The sequence below is a fragment of the Tyto alba genome, unplaced genomic scaffold (genome assembly GCF_018691265.1).
Source record: "Tyto alba isolate M040663 unplaced genomic scaffold, T.alba_DEE_v4.0 Super-Scaffold_22, whole genome shotgun sequence".
NCBI lineage: Eukaryota > Metazoa > Chordata > Aves > Strigiformes > Tytonidae > Tyto > Tyto alba.
The window spans coordinates 11,116,837-11,138,424 of record NW_024881296.1 but is presented as its reverse complement, the minus strand read 5'-3'; the positions used below and the strand labels follow the sequence as shown (position 1 = coordinate 11,138,424).

At 42.0% G+C, this 21,588-nt stretch overlaps 1 protein-coding gene and 1 long non-coding RNA gene across 2 annotated transcripts; one reads left to right on the top strand and one right to left on the bottom strand.

Annotated features, from left to right (window-relative positions):
• Window positions 1-301: 301 nt before the first annotated feature.
• On the bottom strand, window positions 302-16,086 carry LOC116965612. The gene is made up of 3 exons (XR_004409495.2): window positions 15,826-16,086; window positions 1,514-2,126; window positions 302-621 (listed from the first exon to the last, which is right to left on the bottom strand). It is a non-coding gene; the product is annotated as an uncharacterized LOC116965612 (long non-coding RNA).
• Window positions 16,087-16,233: 147 nt separating this feature from the next.
• On the top strand, window positions 16,234-18,311 carry MAP1LC3C (microtubule associated protein 1 light chain 3 gamma). The gene is made up of 4 exons (XM_042796152.1): window positions 16,234-16,399; window positions 16,484-16,539; window positions 16,677-16,783; window positions 17,771-18,311. The coding sequence occupies exons 1-4, from the start codon at window positions 16,342-16,344 to the stop codon at window positions 17,979-17,981; spliced, it is 432 nt and encodes a 143-aa protein (XP_042652086.1). The 5' UTR covers window positions 16,234-16,341; the 3' UTR covers window positions 17,982-18,311.
• Window positions 18,312-21,588: the final 3,277 nt, after the last annotated feature.

The window sequence follows — 21,588 nt, the reverse complement described above, 5'->3', positions numbered from 1 at the left end:
GTTGAGTCTTGCTGAGGGACCCTTCAAATGCAAGTGCCCCTTGCTAAAGGGAACACCTATGCAAAATGCTTTGGTTTATGTGCAAGAGACGATTTAGAAGAAGGGTAATAGCTGTTATCAGAGTAATTAGAATATCTAGGAAAATAGACAAGGATCTTATTCCAAAGTTGAATGCAAAGTAAGAACAATCAGCAAGGATATAATTAAATAGATATTACCTAGGCAATTCAATATGTAAAAAGTAGTTTTCAAAGAGCAAAGGGGTTGCTGCTGCAAGAGATGGTTATTTCCAGAGGGAAAGAGAATAACAGAGTGGAAGACTGTGGCAAGTAGAGATAGGGGAATGAGAATTACAGCAGATCACGCATGGCACATACAAATGATGACCCAGAAATTGAAATGTAACACAAAACCAATACTTACATTGTTTATTTGATTTTGGTATCCAGTATGATTATTAATTGTAGTGGGTGGTAGTATGTTTAATCAAAATCCTTAGGCTCAGTCCCACTGCCAAATACATAGGGGCTTATGGCAAATGTAGTCACGTACCTTTGTTGGGAGCTCTAACAAGCATTATGGGGGCAAGAGTCCTTCATTTTTATTCACATGATGATAAAGCTGAAAATACAGACAGAGAAAATAATTGGAAAAAAATAAATGTTTTAAGACCATGAAGTATCTTTTTTTTCTGTTAGAGGACTGAAATATTGTGCTGATTATCCTGACACCACAGTTCTGAGATAATTTGTAGCCAGAGAAATGCTAGGAGCTTGCCAGCTTGGGAAAACTAGGGTTCAAAGCCTAATGAGTAATGGGAGGGTGGGGAAAAAGTAGTATGGAAAAAAAAAAAGCGCACATACATGACAGAGGAAGGTGAATCACTGACATCTTATACACTGTGGTCAGTATTTGGCCTTTTACAGTTTTAAAGAAAATGTGTACTCTGCTAAGAACTATTCTCCTTGCTTCCAGGAGTGGCAGAGCAATGGCAGGGGGACCATCGCCAGGGTTTTATTTGCTTCCAGAAAACAAAGACCAACACTCATCCTTCAGTTCCTCTTTTCTGTCACTCATAAGCTTCTAGTTAAAGAGCCTTTTCCACCATGCTGTCTCTGCTGTTAAGCTTCTAAATAAGATGGTGTATACATCAGTGGAAGGCTTTATAAAGAAAAGATAGAATTACACGAGTAGGAGGAATAAAAGTTCAAGGAAGCTTTCTAGAGTTTTTATTCTTGAAAAGCACATAATAAAATTAAGCATTTACACTGCATAAAATCAAGATTAACTCTGTGGGTTTCTTAAATCAAAATGTCATTAAATCAAAAATTTGTAATGTGCCACAGTAATGTCTCATGTTTATGCTTTCATTTATTTGCCTCTGTGTGTGAGTCCAGTCACAAGTATCCCTAAGGCAAAAAGCATGTGAATCACTCCCAAGACCTCCACTTTTGGGGAGTTACCAATGGTTCAAAATGAGACATGAAGTAAGTTCTTCCACATAAACAGTTACCTCTGATTAGCCAGCCATCAGCTGATGATTACCACCTCTCGGTGCTAACTTGCTCACATTTTGTTGTTGCCACAACAGCTCTCTCTGCAGGCTGCCTCTCCTCTGCATCCGTATGTGCCTGGGTGTCCTTCCCACTGTGACCAAGGGCAATGGGTGGCCTTGGCTGCAGGACACGAGTTTGGATTTGAAGGACCACATTGCTCTCAGGTTTTGTCATGAACAGCATTGGATGCAAGTTGTTCAGATGTCAAGGAAGAGCTTGTTGGTTATACTGAATCTTCCCCACTCCTAACATATTTCGATTCCACTGTCCCTGATTTTAAAAGTTTTTATTGGCCCCTCAGATCCTATCCTTGTTTACGTTCTTACAAATGATCAGCCATCTTGTCCTCGCCATGTAGCGAGACTGTGTTGTCTCAACACTTCTGCTGATCCATGATGTGCTGTTCAGCTTGGAAGCATTCCTGCCATTCAAACTCAAAGCCTTTACTTAAAGCTACACATCCCTTGGGAGTCCCTGGATAAAACCCTGTCTGAGGTCTTCTGCATGGTGCAGGGAGGGTACTGGGGGCACAGCTCTCCTCTGGATTTTCCTGTGTGATCATCCTGGGACCTAGGGCACAAAAATCCAAGTGAGTGAGGATTAGTAGCATCCACACAGTTAAAAGGTACCTAACAAATATTATTGATAACAATTTACCAGTATTGTTCTCAAATTTACTTGTGCCAAGGGTTAATGGGAAAGTATACTAAAGACACCACTTCATAATTCATTTAATAGGCCCAACAGAACAGAATTGTACGATACAGTTACCGAAATTTAACTCAATTACTTTTTCAAACCAAACTAAGCACAGTACAACAGCTGACAGACAGTCTGAAGATCAGTGGTGGAAGAGAAACTCCTTTAATATCCTCATTAGCAGTGCTGGGAAGAATGAGTGAGTTATTTCCTTGAAATTTGCACTATCTAATATGAAACCACATTCTCTGTGGTGATGACATCTGAAACACAGTGTATAATAAACAAGAAGACCTTAAAGTTTGATGAGGGAGAAAACAGACCTGAAGAGATACCTGATGATGTGGTAGAATCTGCTGTCACGTAAGAAGATGCTTAAGACAGGAGAAACTAGGTGAAAATCTATTGTCTGTGTTACATGTGATGTGAGTGAAAGACCTAACCTTTGCTTCTGGCCTACACATTGTATAAATCTATGAAACTGCCACATATATTCTGTTGACTTAAAATCCTATCTAGGCTTTGACAGAGTAAACGCCATTCCAACCACAGTAGTCAGATTATTTGTTTCTGGAACTATATAACACCATCTGTTAAAATCTAGTCTGACTTTCCCTGTGATTTAGAGAGAAGGAGTGTTAGGAGATACATTAGTAATTTAAATGCAGATAATTCCCTTCTGCACTTCCCATTAATAACAACCATTATAATCAACTGTCTTTATACATCTCCTTTGTGTACTGAAACTACAGAAGTCAAGAAGCACAAGCAACCTACGTTCAGACGAGAGGATCCAAGGATCCCCATCAGAACTGAGGACAGCCAGGAAAGGGGGTGTCCTGCTAACACCAGACTTCATCTTTTTCAGAACTGCATTTCAGTTTGAATCAGATTAAGTATTTTTTTCTTCTCAGCCCTCCAGTCAGCAGGAAGCTGCTCAGACGCTGGAACAGCTCAGCCAAACTGCCTGTGTCCTAATACCAACAGCAAAGCCAGGTATCAGTGTCACTGAAGGCTGGGGCTTCCCAGTCTCCCTGACTCCCTGGCCAGTCTCCCAGGGGATGGCTGTGTGCAGACATCTGTGGAGAGGGAGATGGGGTTACCTCAGGACTCTGGGCATTCAGCAGAAGTTCACTGAGTGCAAGAAATTTTAGTCCCTAAAATGAGGAATCGATCAAATAAAATTTGTTCCATGAGAAAACTTTAAACCTAATCTCTTCATCTGGAAACTCTGTCAAAGCACCAGTTTTCACAACATGAAGGAGAAAGACAGTGGATACAAGACCACGTGTCCTGCAGTTTAAGTACCAGTAACAACAACAGGAACTGAAGTTTCAATTTACAGAAACTCCCATAACATACCCCAGCATTGGGAACCTTTTTCTGGTCTCTCTTCAAGTCTGTTGTCTAGAGAGTGGCTGAGCTTCAGCTGGCTGCGCTCCAAAACTACTGTCCCCCATACTGCCCAGAGACATCTTACTGCTTCTTTTGCACCCTTACAAACACAAGTGTCTTCTCTGCTGCTCAGGTTAGAGACTAGGGCAAGGTGCTCCTTTTGTACAGTGTGTGTATAGCACCCAGCACAAGAGGGCTCTCTAGCACTCAGCTGCCGCAAACAAGAAGAAAACACAAATAATACCACCCCCCCCGCCCAGTAAAACCATTATCAAAATATATAATTCTCTAACAGGTGGTCATTCTGCTATATTATTTTTGGAGATGTAAAGGATTTTTTGTTTAATTAGCAGTCCAGCTGCTCTGTGGTAGGAATATTACCCTTTAGCATGAGAATGAGGTTGGGCAGGTTGCTGACTTCTCCTAACACAGAAATGATGCCAAGGAAAATGGAAGGTATTTGTTATCTTGATAGAGGTGCTCAGAAATATTGCAAGATGATACGATGATACTTTTAGTGCTTTTGGACTTTCCAGTGTGGTTTGGAAAGGGACAACCACCCTGCTGGGCAATTATCCTAAATAAACCATGCCTGAACCTTAGGCTGCAGCACATTCATCCTCGATTGTTTCAACTTGCATCTGACATGCTGTATTGTGCAAAAATTGTTTTGTCTCATAAAGACCTTCATATAATCCTCTGCTAGGCAGACCTTTTACAGCCCTACTTTCTACTGTCAGCTGGTAGAAAAAAATTATTACTCATTGCATGTTTGGAGCGCAAATCAGTCTGGAGCACATTCGCATTTTGTTCCTATCTTTCCAGAGGTGCAATGACCACAAGGAATAAACTCCCAGAGTCTAAAAGGTCTTCTGCCTATCAGGCAAACAAATGTCCCCTGTAGGTCTGGCAGGGCAAGACTTTCTGCACAGAGCCAGAGGCTGACTGGAGTTTTTGGAGTTTTCAATATGGTCTCTCACAACGTGGTTATAGTGAGAAAACAGATTATATGAAAAACCACACCTACTCCCTCTGCAGATGCGTTCCTTTTGTGTCCGAGCCAGTGCTGCTAATGTTATGGAAACCCCCAACCCTCTTTTTGTTTTAAATAACCTTGAAAGGTGAATTAAATAGTGCACAAAAATCTTTTAACTTGGGCACTCAAATTTAAAAACAGAGGTGATACCTTGTGCCTAAATCAACAGTCCTATCTGGAAGCTGCAGAATAGCAGGGCATGCTATGAAAAGGCAGGCCACTTCTTGTTGCTTAATTTGATGACCCAAGATAGAAAATATTTATTTGAATCTGTTATACCTAAAAATAAAATCAGTGTTTTGTTTCCACACTGCAGGAGCATTTATAAAGATGAGTGGTATGTCAGACTGGGTGGACAAGGGACGATTGTCATTTCCTTCAGTACCAGAATGGAGGTTCACTGGATGAAACTACTAACAGCCAGAAGGTTCAGAATTAACAAACAGAGGTTGTTCATCACACCACATGTAGCTAAGTTGTAGGAATCATTGAGAGGATGTTGTTGCAGATACTTAGGTTTACACCAGCTTGAATTCAAAGGCTACTGGACAGATTCATGGAATAAAATACATCTGAGGGTATTAAATACTATCCCCAGCTCAGGAAATTACTGCACTTGAAATGGCAGAGGATGGGCAAGTATCATTTCATGTTCTCATATTATTCCTTAGACATTGTAGTAATTATAGGAAATAAAAGGTTGGGTCAGACAAAAGGTCCAGTTAGCCCCATAATCTGTTCTCAACTTTGGTCAGCAGTGGATGCATAGTTTAAATACAGAGCATTTATAGTACCTACATATGGCCATTTCTACTGGCCACAACTAGAAACAGAATAGGGGAGCTGGACTGAGACTCAGACCTTGCTGCGTGAAGGCAACTGCTGCCACTGGCAACACACCTGAGGGAGAGAGACATGAACCTGCCATCTTCACTGAATTGCCTGTAGGCCAGCCAGGAGCATCACTGACATGTGCGACTCACACAGATCTCCTATGAGGGTGGAAGATCCTCTGACCACCAGGGATGTAAATGAAACATTGGGTTGAAACACAAAAAGCAGTGCACTGTAAACTTTTAACCTGATGAACTTTGCTCTTGCATCTTTACTAGGTGTCTGAACAGATTTCAGTCTCCCTGAATTTACTCATTATTCAAAGCAATCTGACAAAAATTACCCAGTCCATAATGTAAAAGCATGTGCAGAAGTCACTGTGCAATTCTGGTTTCTAATGTAGAAATAGCCTTCTCAAAATCAGTCTTCTATGGAGAATATTCATAGGATATCCCCAATTCTAAGCACAGTTTGTAATAGTATCTACTTATTTCTGGATTTCAAGATATTAAGCATATTCCAAATGAGGACAAAGTAACACTGTGCTAATCACTGCACAAAGTAAAAATGAGGAATTTGGCACCCCTCTCCTGTAGATAGGTTGAAAATCCCACCAGAAGAGAAAGAGGCTCCAAAGGCACCCAGGAAGGCTGTGGCACAGCTAAGAAATTAATCCAGAGTCTCAGAGTTGAGCCTTCGCACAAGGCAAACCCTTCTTGGAGTAATTCTCCATTGGTAGAAAAAATATGATTTTACAATGATCACTGCATAGTGCCAAAGCACTACAGCCAGATCACAGATGATGGGCTGGGACTGGCCCAGGTGAGTTACCTGTACTTTCAGTTATGGGAAACTAAAAAAAAAGGCAGAGCCACACAAAAGTGTCAAGATGCCCAGCTCTATGGGGTTTAGTGGTAACAGTATTTTCACCAGGAGTTACCAAACTGCATTGCATTGAATTGGAGTTTGTGCTGGCATGAGAAAGGAGAGAAAGTTTCACGTTATCTGTATCCTGATGAGTGGGACTTAACTATTGCATAGGATACTGAGGCTCTGAAAAAGAGACACTGAAAGTAATAATGGATGAAAACCATCTGCTTTTCCTCCTCTGGGCAGAGGCTTGTCCCAGCACCTTCTACATCCCAGGCCAAGTGTCCTACCACCACACCGATGATCTACCTCACTCTGACCCACTCTGAAGTTTTGATTTCCTCAACACATGTCTGTTTTCATTAAAACTTTCAACACATTTTGATTCAGCTCCTGTTCAGGAAAAAAAATCCCAAACGTTGTTCTGCTTAATCAAGATCTCTTCTGTGAAGAAATTTAAGGCTTCATGGAAGAAGAGGATCCAGTCTGGGCAGCTGGCTCCCTAGCTCTTCTTCTGTGAGTCCAGCTCAAGTAGTTTTTGATTAGTGACTCTCTCACCCCACTTCCTTTACTTTGTGACATTAACATGTTGCTAGACACTAACTCATTACTCTGGAGACATATGTTAGAGAGGCAAAATATCTAGTCATCTTTAGGCTGTTTGCCACCATCCATCACCAAGCCCATTTCAGAGACAACTGCAGAAAGTTGGATCAGAAAGTAGATCTCAAACCACACTACACATGGGAAACAAATGCTATCCAGGAAACCTTTTTACAGGTCTAAATTATAAATCATTCCCTGGAAGAATTTTTATTTTGGAGAAGTATTTGTTGAGATGCTGCATTTGACCACAGACAGCTGGGCTGTTTAATCATTTAGTATCATTAACATCCATAGCAACTTATTTAATCCACTCTGTATATCTGACGCCAAACCTTCAGTGAAAATGAAAAAATAACATATATATATATACACACCTGTCTCCGTGTGTATAAGTATACTTAGAATTATATATACTAATATGCATTTATATATACTAGTATACACACAAAAAACTGCAGTGTCTGATGTGATTACAGCATCTCATCTTACAACAAAGAAAATACAAGAACAGAATTTTTTAAATCAGTTCACTGAGGACACTGAAATTTCAAAGGCAAGAAGAGTTCTTACATTAATAAACCATTTCAGCTTTTGCACTGAACAGTTGCATGGAGCTAATGCTACTTAAGGGACGGGGACAATTAGCAAGAGTGAGTCTGACTAATTTGTTTTGATTGTTGCACAGTAAAAAGATGATGCAAATGAATGCCTCGGCTGTTACAAAGCTAACTGGGTCTCCCAATAAGATCTTAGTGATATATGTAAATACACTTCAGTATCTGTATTTCAGGAATATAATATTCAACATAATTCAGCGTAGCACGATACTGTTCACACAAATAAACGTAAGTCAGTCAGTATATGAAGAACTAAAGGAAAAGGTAAAGCTATCTGCAGGAAAGAATACTGTAATATAGAAAAGCACCTGATGAAATATTTAAGGATCTACTGAAACAGGATAAGGAGGACAACTCTTGCTTTTTCTTTCTAAAAGTTCACTGTGTCCTTCTGGAGTCTGATCATAGCCTTCTTGGAGCTGTTTGGTTTGAAGGAAAAATCACAGCCTGCTAGCAGAGACAGTTTTAGAGATGAACAGGAGCCATTCATTACTCTACTATTGCCATCTATCACATCTATCCCATTTATCTACGCATTTATATAGGGTGGGACTTGCACCAGGTCTCAGATTTGGTTTACTTAAACTTTCATTTGAAACATGGAAAAAAATCCTCTTGATTATTATTTCCAACACAGGATTCTTATTCTTCTGAGAGTGTCCCCTGATAATCACACAGAGGGGCTGGGCAAAGGCCATTCTCTGTTGCTGGTGGCCACTGGATGACCACAGTCACCAACAGCAACAATTGTAGATCTATTCCTGCCTTCAGCTCGTCTGCTACACTGTGAAACTAGCATTGCATTGCTTTTCAAGATACTGTTTGAAAGAGGATAGGGAACCTGAAAGCAAATAGGTGATGAAAGCCTTCTGCTTTCCAAAGCAGCTAGGCCTGCTCAAGAAGACAAAAGGCAAGACAGTGGCACATGTTTTGCATAGTCAACAGCCTCCCCATATGCAATATGTTCCATTTGTGGTTTAAGAACAATTCATCCCTTTGTAAAGATTGCCCACTGCCACCATAGTACTGCAAAGGTCAGGAAGAATTGGCTTATCTACTGCATACATGTTAGTCACACAAACTAAAGCCTGTGAATTGTGCAAGAAGCTAGTGTTTTGAATGTTTGGGTTTGCCAGTCTGACCTTTGTTAAGTGTCTCCCATCCCACCTGTATCTTAGGCATACTATTCCTCAGTGCTTCATTGTAAATTTATTTCCCACATATAGTTAGCAGTACAAGGCTCTACTTTTTTTCTCTAAGCCATAGAGGCATGTTTTGTGTAACAGTTTTAACCAAAATTCAGGGTAAAGACTCAAAATATATAGGCTGTATTACATTGCTATAACCTATTGTGACGATTTCACTTGATAGCACCAAGGAACTAAGCAAACCTATGTGTTACTGGTCAAAGGAAATTCAGCTCAAAGAGAACTAGAGCAGAACTCAAGCCCACTCCTATGCCGCTGAGCTCTTTGCAGACTATTCACAGCACCTACTTCAGGTTCTCAAATCAAGCGCTCAGTGTGGCCAACGTAAAGGGAAGGACTCATGCAGAAGGCAGTTGAGAGCACTGACACCGAACGGACCCTCTGTAAGAGTTTCTCTCTCTCCCTCTGTTGACCATATACAGAACCTGAGGAGAGTGGACTCTGCACTTAGTCATCTCCAGTTAGATTCCTGAAGTAGACGATTTTGAGTACCTGCTAATGTACATGTTTGGGCTATGATTTGAAGCTATCCCATATCTGTCCAAAGCACTTGTCAGCATTTTCATATTCAATAAATTGTTAGCATTTGTACAGAACTTTGTTCATGACACATGAGTATTAACTGAACTCCGCAACACCTTTGTTATGCAGCTAAGTATATGACATGGTTCAGGGGCTTGGCCATGGTTCCAGGACTTGTTTAAGTCACGCAATTCAGTAGAAATACTGGGAATAGTTATCTAGGGGTCCTCCTTCCAATATAACTAAGCAACATTCCTCTCTCTTGCATCCATTAATTTTGGCATTTTTCCTAACATCTTACAAAATTCCCTAAAAAAATATTTCTAAGACTAAGCAACAGTCTTGAATTTATAGAACAGGAACTCAATCTTTCCTTTATATTCACATTCTTTTCTATAGTTTTGGGGTTTGGACCTATCTAAGCCTTAGACATTTCTGCTGAAAGCATTTAAAAGGGACTTCAAGTCCCGAGAGCCACAGTTTCTGAGTACCTAATGAGGGCACCCTAAGAATCCAGATTTTCATTAAGTGCAGAGCAATTTCCCAGTAGGGATCAGGCCTCTATAACATGCACCTGAAAAGGGAGGCATCCAAGGGTCCCAGCCACTCTTAAAAACTCTGTGCATTGCTCTCCTGATGAGACATGCTTTCGGCCCCCGAAAGAGAGCTCAACTCTCTTGACCCTTCTGTCAGGCATTCCAGCAAGATGACAACAAAGCTGCCAGCTTCACAGGGACATGCTAAAGCTATTTTTAAAATCCTCTGCTCTCCGTCAGTTATAACACCCTTTTTGATGGTTAAAATAGAAACCAGTTTCCAGGATCTACAAACCAAAACCCAATAGTTCCTTTTGGCACTGTCTGACACATTCTTGGCAGTCTCAACAGGGAGGCCAGGAACAGACTGGACATAAAGACACTGACATCCTATCTGATAACAACTCAGTCGTACTGGAGAAAATGCTTTTAAACCCTGTATGAAAGGAAAACATCTTCAAACAAGATTATAATCATATATGGACAAAGCACAACTTTTAAATCCATTTTTGCAGAGCATGGGATGCTGTTCCCTCTCACCAAGGCACAAGCACTGAGATCTGTACTCATAGTAGGAGCACTACGAAACCCAGCAAGACATAATGCAAATGCACTACCAAGCCAAACAGCAGACACATTAACAGAAGAGGGAAATTGTGTCCCAGAATTTCAGCCTATAATAAACATCCAAAAAATCAGATTTATTCAAACAGATGCTCAGTAAATTCTAATCAGAGTTAAATTTGGAGCTTTTCTCTTTTTATCGTGCCTTTGCATTAACTGTTGCTGGTATGCATGTGAAGTACCAGCAGTCCCTTATAATGAGCCAATATGCACACTCTCCTAAAAATGCCAATGATTCAGCAACAGCAGTCATTAACCAGGCCCAATCCCACAGAGGGGCCTTGTTATCAAGAAACTCTGAACAGCATTATTCAATTATTGCTATCTGTAAAGCAGCCATGACTACAGAAGGTTATGATATCTTACAAAGGGAAATCCATTAACTGAAGCACTATACCTCAAGGAAAAACTAAGTGTCTTGTCTGTGCAGAGGAACATTTGTTCAGTTTCTCAAAAAGATGACCAAAGAAATTGGCTAGCAGGAACAACATCGATTCTGTTTCTTCTGCAGACAGAAAACATAATACACTGCACCTTAGCAATGATAACAAGAGAACAGATAATGGAAAATGAGGATCCAGTGATGGTTTTCCCTTTTTAGTATCTTTCTAGACTTTGAGCTCAGCGCCTGTGGGACAGAAAGCTGGTGAACCACTAGTATAGCAGGAAACAGAAAATCAAAGATGTACTTGCAGGGACCTTGACCGAAAGGTTGCCATCTTATGCCAGCTTTCCTCAAAAAGAGTCACTGATTTTTTTATTTTTTTTTTTTTTTTACATCTAGTTAGAATCTCCAATTTGAACAACACTTGAAGATTACTGAGAATCTAGATCTCAAATTTAAAATGCTAAAACAGAAGCACTTACTATGTAGAACAACTTAAAAACTACCGATACCTCACATCAGTCTACTCAGTGCTCTCAATAAGGTTGAAAATGTAATGAATTAATGTTGAGAGAGGTCTTAAAACCTTTAGATGGAAGATAAAGCACTCAACAAAAGCACGATTAGTGCACTTGAACCCAAAAACTAGCATAAAGAAACTACTCTCCAACACAATGAGCTGAACACCAACAGGACAGTTAAAGGTAAGAAAGAGAGATGAAATTAGTCTAACCGCAGTTTCTTTTGCAGAAGGGACATTTTAATTTCAGAATCTCAAGATCTGGTGCAAAATAGTCACGTAGTCTCTCACTTGAAAGTAACAGAACTCATTTCTAATCCTTGTGGCTACACCAAAAAGCCATCACACGTATGATCTAGGTTCAATATAAGGATTAAAAAATCAGGAGACAAAGAACCAAAAGTACATACAAACACTAGTCAATCAATCCAGAAATATCACTGGTGACTTTTAAACTTATCTCAGCATTTTGAGAGAGGCTCAGTTTGTGATCTGAGTCTTATTAGCAGATGAGTTTGAACAATAAATCTGAGATATAAGACTAAGCATCCCCTAAAACATAAGAATAGTCCAGCTAGCTTTTTGGTGTAAAGACTTATGAATTCAGAAAGTTAGTTACTGGAACACAATCACTTCAGGCTTACCAACAAGTGTGGGTTTGCTTGTGTCACAGGAGGAGAAACAGGCAGGTTCAGAGTTGCAGAAGGGAAAAAGGAGACAAAGGATTCCCTATCTTTAAGTAACCATGTTCAGGGAGTGTGGAAATATTCAGAATGGCTCTCTGAAAACCTATTAAATTGGCTGGCCAAGTCTGACTGCTTGAGGGCTTTTCAAACCCCTCAACTTGACTATTTTATTTTCACTTTTAGACAACCCTCATGAAAGCACGTATTTAAGATAACTATGCATAATACTGTAGAACTTCATAGGCTTTCCCAGTGAGACAAATAAGCCTTCATTTTGCCAAGTCAGATTTTTTCCCTAGAACATCATGCTGCAGTTTCTCTTCCTATTCAGTTAGGCTGCTTAAATAAATAAATCTTGATCCCTCTAGCACTGTATCATTCATATTTAAATTGTTAGACTATACATAATTGTTTTGTGCCTTCTACACTTACTCCCTCAGCCTCTCTTGCTTACATAACCACTTGTGTTCAGGATTGTTAAGTGCTGGATGGAATTTATAGCCAGAGCGAAGCCCTGTTTGTCATCCATGTTCTGCTACACTGGAATTAACTCAGTAGCACCTGCATACTGATTTATGAAGGAAAACTAATCTCAGTTTATGGCATACTAGAGTGCTTTTCACCATGTAAGTGAAGCGAATCTTGTCCACTGGAATGCAAATCACTTCTAATGCCATCCAGAGTTTTACATTTACTGAGTTTTTCTCTTGACTAAACCTGACCCTTGGGTTTGCCTTCATTAGGCATCGCACTGTTCGGCTAGTTTGGCAGAGCAGACTAGCAAGCTTCAGTCTGCCTGCTGGCTGGGAGCCCTGTCCCCCCAGCTCTGGCAGAAAAAGCTTTGGCAATTTAAACGGCCGCTGCCTCCACCCTACGGATGTCCTGGTGGCAGGCGTGGGCAGGGGCTGACGCCTTGCCTGGCCCTGGCCGCTGTACTGCGCATTCACCCAGCAGCTTCGAGGAGGGGCAGGCAGCCTGGTGGTCAGGTTTTTTTGTAGGAGCACAGCTTCAATCCCCCAGGCTCAGGAGTTGCAGCCCTCATCAATCCTATTCCGCAAACCTCACAGGGCTTTTAACCAGGAGGGTACAGGAGCACCAGACAGCACTGGGGAGGCTTCTGAAGGCAGAATGTACTTGCAGTCACCAGATTTTAGCTGTGAGCTTCCTACAACAGGCAAAATCTTGGCTAGGGCCTCACAGCACTCACACATGCTGCCTGAGCAGTCTGATCAGAGCATCTCGGTTCTCTGGGTAAGGCAGGCAGCTCTTGATCCTCAGCTCCACAATAGCCCACAGGTCCACCTGAAAGCAGTGCTGTTCATCTCACAGACTTAGAGAAAAGCAGATGCTTGCTTTTGGGTATGTTGTCGTGCCTCAGCGACACATCCAAGTGTTCAAAAGCACTTGCGGAGGGGAAGAAGAGACTCCAATATACCGATGCAAAACCCTCAGCATTTTTTATACCTCTTTGTTGTTGTTGTTGTTACAGAGCTTATTATAACCAATCCAAGGCATAGCAGATCACAGATAATGTCATGCAAACTTTCACACACGCTACAGTAATGTAATTCAAACCTGCTGCTTCAGAGCAGGAAAGAACAGAGGAGAAGTCTCAAAGCTCAAGGAGAATTCACCGTTCAAAAAGGTGTTCGGTATTTTTCTCTAAGGAAACACTAGATGGCAACTGGAGGTTGTTGTGACTTGAGCTCAGAGGGAAACTGAGAACCAGGCAGCCACTCACTCCCCTCTCCCCCCCAGCACTGAGAAGGAGAAAATGAAACAAGAGGCCTGTGAATTGAGATAAGGACAGGGAGAGATGACTCATCCATTATGGTCACAGGCAAAAGACAGACTCCCTTAGGGGAAGAAAAAAGAACACAAATTTAATATAGACACTAACAACAACATTTAACAGACAAAGTAGAACAACTCAGACCATGAGAAGCATTACCACATCTTGAGAACACCTTCTTCTCACCCCTCCCTTTATCCCAGGCTCAGCTTTGCTTCTGATTTCTCTACCTCCTTCCCGCCAGCAGCGCAGAGGGTAGGGAATGGGGGGATGCGGTCAGTCCTGCCCGTATGCACATTTTAACCATTGTCCTCCATACCAAAGAGATTTTACCTAAACTCACTCTTAGCTCTCACAGACATTAGAGCTGTAACTGATCACCAGGTTCACTGGGAATTCTTGTCTGGCTTCTTATCAGGGTTTCGTTTTTCTCTCTAGCAGTTGCTGTAGGAGCTGATGGTTATGACAAGAAGCCACATCTCTCTGGAAGCAGGGCTGCTGGTGTCTGTATGGAGCCATGCTTTGGTACTTTGTGTGCAGCAAGAGGTGACACAGAAAGCAGAACCCTGGTGTGGCAGATTCCCTCTTCTCTGCACACAGTGGATCACAGATCTTTCTACTGGAGCTACTGGGCAGAAACCAACAGATCCACTGGGGTGTGTGGAAGAACTGGCCCTCTTCCTGAACAGCTCTGGGAAGCCCCACACTGACCACAGATCCAAAGACACACTCTCTGATCTCCACACATCCTTCTGCCGCCTGCAGGCTTTGTTCTTGTGCTGTATGTTATTTCCATGCTGTTTCTTTACACTTCTAATTATTCTTCTGTTCCTTCATCTTCTCAAATACACGTCTCACCAGACAGTTACGGCATCATGTCAGTTCTGTGGCACGTGTTCTCCTCCACCCACTCTTCCCCAGTCTGTCATCTCACTTCTACTCAAAAGAACTTAAGCCAGACCCAGCCTTGCAAGCAAGCCCCTGCGCTTACTCGCCCTGATGCAGCCGTCTGCTCAAAAGGAGAAGCTGTACCCAAACCGTTCCAGCGTAGCCTCAAGTCCCCTCTCCAAGGTCAGAGCTCTTGATCATGAAACTCTCAAATCAAAGATCTTGTCTTCTCTGCCCAATTAAATTCGTAGTGCCACGTGGGGGAGCTTGCAGTGTGACTAAAGCACACCACTTCCAGATCAAGAGGGAAGGACAGCTCGGCAGCACTAACGACTTCAGCCACTGAAACTCTGTTCTGGCAAGACTGGTTGAAAATCATGACATATGCATACACTGTGCACACACACTTTGGCAAAGATGTTCCTTTTCAAAATGATCTTAGGTGACAGTCATGGATTTTGCCTTGAAAAAGCAGACAAACTCATAACTCATAAACGGTAACTTGTAAACCTTAGCAACTTCCACTTGCCCTTAGCCCAGTAGATCAAATAAAATGAAAACTACTATATTTTAAAGAGATAAGGAAAACAAATCAGTAATGAGGATTGATTCCAGCCATTCACTGAGATGACTTATTTACACAACAACCAGCCTTGAGTTAACTTTACTCCTTGCTGAGCCATGTTTGTCTGCAAAGACAAATTGACAGCTGAAGTAAAAGCAGGTGAACAAGCAATACAAAAGGCAGAGAATCTGTCTCATATTTGACAAATAGATTGACTTGAAGTCTGCTTGGAAGCCCTTAAATAGTTGACCATGCCTTAGAGACAAAACCAGAGTTAAAACACCCCTCCCAAGTCATTCAGAAAGGAAGCAATCTGTTAGCCTGAGGATATTAAAAATGTCAGGTGTTTTTTTTGTTTGTTTTGTGTTTGTGTGTGTGTGTTTTTATTTGTTTAGGGTTGTTTTTTTGGGTTTTTTTTTTTTTTTTTTCCCTAAAACCGAATAAATAGTCCAAAAGCAGTTTCTAAGTACAAAGAAGGTAACTGACCTTCTGGACTGACCATCTGGAAAGGGAAGACAGATGGAGATAATCCAGCCTTGAACTGCACCTTCCAACCACCCCGCAGGGCACTCAGACCTCTGACAAAGCATTACATTGTCCTGTACGCAGAATGTCTCGCAGCTCGGATAATTTATACCAAAGCAAGCACAGAACGGAAAAAGACGCTGCTAGGGCCGACTCAGAGAGGCCGGCAGCACACCCCACGCTCCCCTCGAGCGAGGAAAAATTGCGGGGCGGGGAGGGGGGGGTGGGAAACACACGACGGGACACCCACGGCCGGCCGGCAGCGCCGCGGGGCCTCCCCCCGCCGAGCGGGGCGGGCGCTGCCCCCAGCACCGGGGCGGGGACCCGGCCCCGGCCCCGGCCCCGGCCCGCCCCCGCCCCCCATAAGAGGCGCGGGGCCGCCGCGGCAGCGGGAGCAGCGCGGCGCGAAGGAAGGGGGGAGGAAAGGAGAGAGGGAGGAAGAAGGAAGGACAGAAAGAAAGAAGGAAGGAAGGAAGGATGCAGGCGGTACCCGGGGCGCAGGCGGCCAGGCCGTTCAAGCTGCGGAAGAGTTTCGGTAGGGGCGGCGCGTGCGCGGAGGGGGCGGCGCGGCGGCGGCGGGGTGCGCGCACGCGTAACGTTTCTCCTCTCTCCCGCGCAGCCACGCGGCTGGAAGAAGTAGCAGGGATCCGGGCGAAGTTCCCAACGAAAATCCCGGTAAATCTCTGTTTTGTTAGCGGGGGTTATTGCTAACTGCTTGAAAAGAAACGTTGGGGACCTCTCGCTCAAGTGTGGGAGGGGGGAAGGGACCTGCATGTTTCAGGTCTTGCTAAGTGGGATTCTAATTAAAACAGGTAATTGTTGAGAGATACCATAAGGAGAAATACCTTCCTCTGTTGGATAAAACCAAGTTTCTTGTTCCTGAGGAGCTGACCATGACACAGTTCATAACCATCATCAGGTGGGTAGCAAGCACCCGTGGGTCTGCACTGCGGCCGGGGCGCGCTGCTCTTCTCTAAGCAGGTGCTTCCCAGTGCTGTTCTGGAATGTCTTGCTTTCTTTGCTGGGGAGGGGGATAAAGGTGTTAGTAATGGCTTCCCTCTCTTGCAAATGCTGAAAGAAAACTAACAGGTACTTTCACGGGTGCATCTGGGGAAAAAATGTGGTCTGTGCTTTTTGGATTCAAAGTCTTCTCTCTTCCCCCTAACTGTAGTGAGTAAAGACTGTATCGGACTCCTGTTCTGCTTTCTTCCTGCTTGGTAAACTTGGTACTGGTGCTCTGTGGTTCTGTTCTGCTTATAGCTGTTATTGCCTTATTTGCTCTCTTACTGGACCTTGCTCAAGTTCAAAGCAGCTCTTAGGTATGAGTGGCACAAAATGTGCTTCTAAATTTTTCTTTATAAAACACTACAAGGAATAAGTATGCCAAAGTATTTAGACAAAGTATGAAAGCTGTGTGCTTTCCAGCATACTTTTTAAAATATGGGAAAGATCTCTGTAGATGATAACTTCTTAAAAGATGTTTTTGGCTCTTGGGCAATTTAGATCCTGGTCATCATATGTAATGTGTCTGAAAAAGACTCTTCTTTTGAGGGTAGACTTTATTATAAGTGAACAGACCATGCTGGAATCCTTTACTACAGCTCCACTGCAGAAGCTTTTTGTTCCTTCTCACTCTTCCCTGGTAATTGGGAGCTCAAAGCCCAGGCTCAGTAGCACTCATGGTCTAACAATGTAAGCCTTTCCTCAGAGCACCAGGCTTTCAGCTTCCAAACATATGGTTAACTTCCTGCTGACGGAGACATTAAACCACCTAATGACTTTACACAACATTTCTTGTACATAGTTCATGCAACTGCCTTGCTTAATGTATTTCATAGAATAAAGTTGAAACCTTCTTGAATTTGCTACTGCTTAATCTTCTGTTTTTCTTCTCTTTGTCAATTAGAAGCAGGATGGCTCTAACTGCTACACAAGCTTTCTACCTGCTGGTGAACAACAAAAGCCTAGCCAGTATGTCCTTGACAATGGCAGAAGTGTACAGGGACTACAAAGATGAAGATGGCTTTGTATATATGACATATGCTTCCCAGGAGATGTTTGGATGCTTTTTACCCACTGCTCAACGGAAAACTATGGAATGCTTTCAAAAAACTTAAGGTTGGGTCTGTGTGCTGCAACAAAGCAGCTTGCTGTGAATCATGCCTGTGACATGAACCTCGGAGATGCTTCTTCCAGTGTGAGCTCTTGAGCTCTGTAGTGGGGAGTCATGACCCAAAAGCTGGCAGGACCAGCTTGAGGCAGAAATGGTGGTACACTTTTCCTAGATAATAATAAATTGGATATATATTTTTATATTTGAAGACACTATGAGGTTTTTTTGGAACTGCACCTCCACTTTTTTGCAATATCAATCTTTATGTAACTGATTCTAAGGTGTCCTTAAAGCCCAAGTCTAAGAGTAAAATAAAGAAGTTTTTAAGTTTTGAGTTGAATGTTAGTTTTAATCGGGGGAAAGACTTTAAGAGTCTGTCTAGGAGAAGGTCCTAGAATAATTCTGGGAATTTGAGCTCAGTGCCTCTTAAATGAAGCATTGCTTGCACAGCCGCTCTGAATTTTTGAATGAAATAACAAAGCTTAAGTTGGGTCACACAGGAGCAAAGCTATACCTATAAATGGTTCATTAAACTAGATATCTGAGCTGCAAGATTAAACAGGCCATACTAGTGCTAGAGCATGGTTCAAATGCAGTGTTAACACCTGGATAAACTACTGTCAGCTGTTACAGAAAGCACTGTATCCGTGATACAGATAACTACTTGATTAAATAAGCAAAACTGATTCCTAGTCATCATAACCTAAATGCAGATGGCAAGACTTGAACTGTAGTTTAATCAGGTGTTCAAGAGTGTTCTTACTACTGAATGCTGCTAGTCTGGGCTCTGTAGATAGACAGTCATACCCATCCCCTACAGCCACCTGCTTCTCAGTTCCCCTGAAGGACTTCAGTGAACCTTCTTTCAGGGATGGATAGTACCATGTCGTGTACTTTGTGATTAAGAGGTATACTGATGTCTCTAGAAAACATCAAAATTGTCATGTGGTGAGATGCTGATTCATCTTAACATACAGACTTGGTTCCTAAGCATTTATTAAAGGAACACCTGATATGAGGCTCAGTCTGAAGTATAGCTCAAACTATCTTTACTGGTCCTCCCATATGTGAGGAATGTATTAGAAAGCTGTAAATGTTCTGATTGTACATGATCAACTTAAAACACCAGGTCATTTACAGTTCTGTCACAGTGTACAGTTAATTAATCAACCTCTGGCAGTCTCAGCTTAGGAGGATCAAATTGTTACAATATGATGCAATTCTTCTGTTCAGTACGAAACTGATTTGCAGAATGATTAATGTAGGAATTACTAGACTGCAAAGAAAGACGTGTTGACAGTATTTAAATGATGCATAAGGAAGGAATGTGTGTGTAAGCTTTTTGCAGTGTTTCTCTTGCACTAATAATCCCTTGAATTTAAAGCTCTGAGTAGACCTGGGTTCAAGCCTCTAAACCAGGGGGTTTAGAGGGGTACCTGACCTAGTGAAGGTGGTGTTTGCCAACTCGTGTTTCATGAGCTGAAGAACAAAGAAATCATTGACCTGACCGACTCTGGAAAGGCTAAGGCTGTGTCAGTATAGGTTATGAAAACATGCAGGCTTTGGGATCTCAGAATCAGTTGCTTGGATAGATTTCACTTATGCTTGTAATGGAAACAGTTTCCATTGCACAAATTGAACTCAGATAGTCATTTGTTACCAGCCCTTGGGGAGGCAGAGACACCTGTTTGGCAGGAGCACCACACAGCAATGTTGAAAAGCTGTGGGAACCTTGGGCTGGGGGGGAGCAAGGGGAAGCTCTGTGATGTTCAAGCTCTCTTGCCAGTTTAAGAGCTGGGCTAATATTTTGCTTCACTGGCTCCTCTGTCTTGTGTGATACTTGGTACATGAAGAGAAAAGCACTACAGATTCTTGGCTGGAACAATTTTATGTCTGACAGCCAACTTTGGTTTGTAATGTAGTAGCTGAGATGTAAGTGTTGATCCCTCCAGCATTTATTGACATTAGGCTATGGTGTCTAATAGCCTAATGCTGAGTCACACATCCAGCCAAAAAAGTTGCACAAGGAGAAGGTCAGTTGCAGGTAAAGAGCATCATTATAATCCTGTTTAAACTGGCCTGCTGAACATAAAGAGAAGTCCTGTGAACTGGGAAGGCTTCATCATTGGGTAATAGTAATAGACTTGCCCTTCTACCAGGTGTTAAAGCAGATAGTATTAACCATCAAAGACCGTTTTCAAAAAGCCTTAGAATAAACTAGGAGTTAGATGCCCAAATAAATCGGTTATCCTGCTTGTGGAGTTGCTTTGGTGTGACTAGAAGCTTTGGATTCAACCTGATGACTGTGGAAGTGCAAGGAACAAGGATTAGAAAAGAAGCAAACAGAAAAACTTTGCTCTGACTGACATGAGCAACTGAGATAACTGCAGCTACTTTCAATGTTATTATGTGTAATAAAATAACGTTAATAACCACAGTTACTGCTGGAGTTATTAAAAGGGAAATACAAAAGCAGCTAAAATCTGAGGCTCCAACCTTGCTGCACAAAAATGGTATTTTAATGAAACATGCCATTCAGGTCTGTAATGTATGCCTGCACAGTGACTGTCCTGGGAACAGGATCATTTTCTTGTTTTTCAAGACCTGAGCAAACTTCACTCCTGAGGCACATGCTGGGTGCGCACTCTGAATGCTCACAAGGGCAAGTGGAGAAGAACACAGTATCAGTTGGGGAAAAAAAAAAAAAAAACCAAAATCCATAAACTCTTGGGTTTGGTAAAAAAAGTCTTACCAATGCGTTTGAATTTCAAGGGGGTAGAAATCAATGTTTTTTCTGTGCCTGCTAAGACTAGAGATTCAGTTGTCTGTACTTTCCTCGCTACAGCTGATGTCCTACAGCCATCTACAAACACAGCTACAAACGGCGTACAATGCTTTATGGAGTGCAAATTGACATTTGGTGCTGCAAGGCAAACATGATAACCTCAGCTTGGGCTTTAGCGCATAAGCAACAGCAGGAGCTTTTCAAACTGTTTGGATTTAAAAATGACAACATTATGTGCGGGTAGAATAAATAAATAAGTGAATGGGGATGCTAATCTTCTCACTCAAATACTGCAGGCAACAAGTCTTACGAACATAGATTGGCTTTTTATTGTTTTCTCATGCTAACTACTCCCAGATGGTGGTAGCTTCAGGGTAAAAATATTAAAAAAGATAGACTGTTAAACACACTGACAGACTGTATCCTCCTCTTCAAATGAGGTTTTTTGTTTTGTTTATGTAAGAAAGAGTAAATTAAGGAAGTCAAATAATAGGACAGAATATAACCATCATCAAATTGCACTGCTGTATTCAAGAAAGCCCCTATAGAAACTTTGGGGAGAAACCTAAAAGACCTAACTGGGAGAGAAACTATTTTTAGAATGCTGGTTTTTAACTTATGGGCTATGAAGTGGAGGGGGAGAGAGGGAGGGTTTCTGTGGAAAACTTCCAATGGATCCTGAAAGGTGATTGAAAAATGCAATTTCATATGTTACAGTACAATCTACGTATAAAACCTCTAGTGGCACACGTGCTTCCCTTAAAGATCACTGTTCCAGAAAGATTACTAGATGGCTTTCCTGAATTTTAAAATATCCTATTATTTT

Coding starts and splice junctions, on each gene's coding strand:
- MAP1LC3C (XM_042796152.1), top strand. CDS start 16,342: ATGCAGGCGGTACCCGGGGCGCAGGCGGCCAGGCCGTTCAAGCTGCGG. Junction 16,400..16,483: donor CAAGCTGCGGAAGAGTTTCG/GTAGGGGCGGCG, acceptor TCTCCCGCGCAG/CCACGCGGCTGGAAGAAGTA. Junction 16,540..16,676: donor AGTTCCCAACGAAAATCCCG/GTAAATCTCTGT, acceptor TAATTAAAACAG/GTAATTGTTGAGAGATACCA.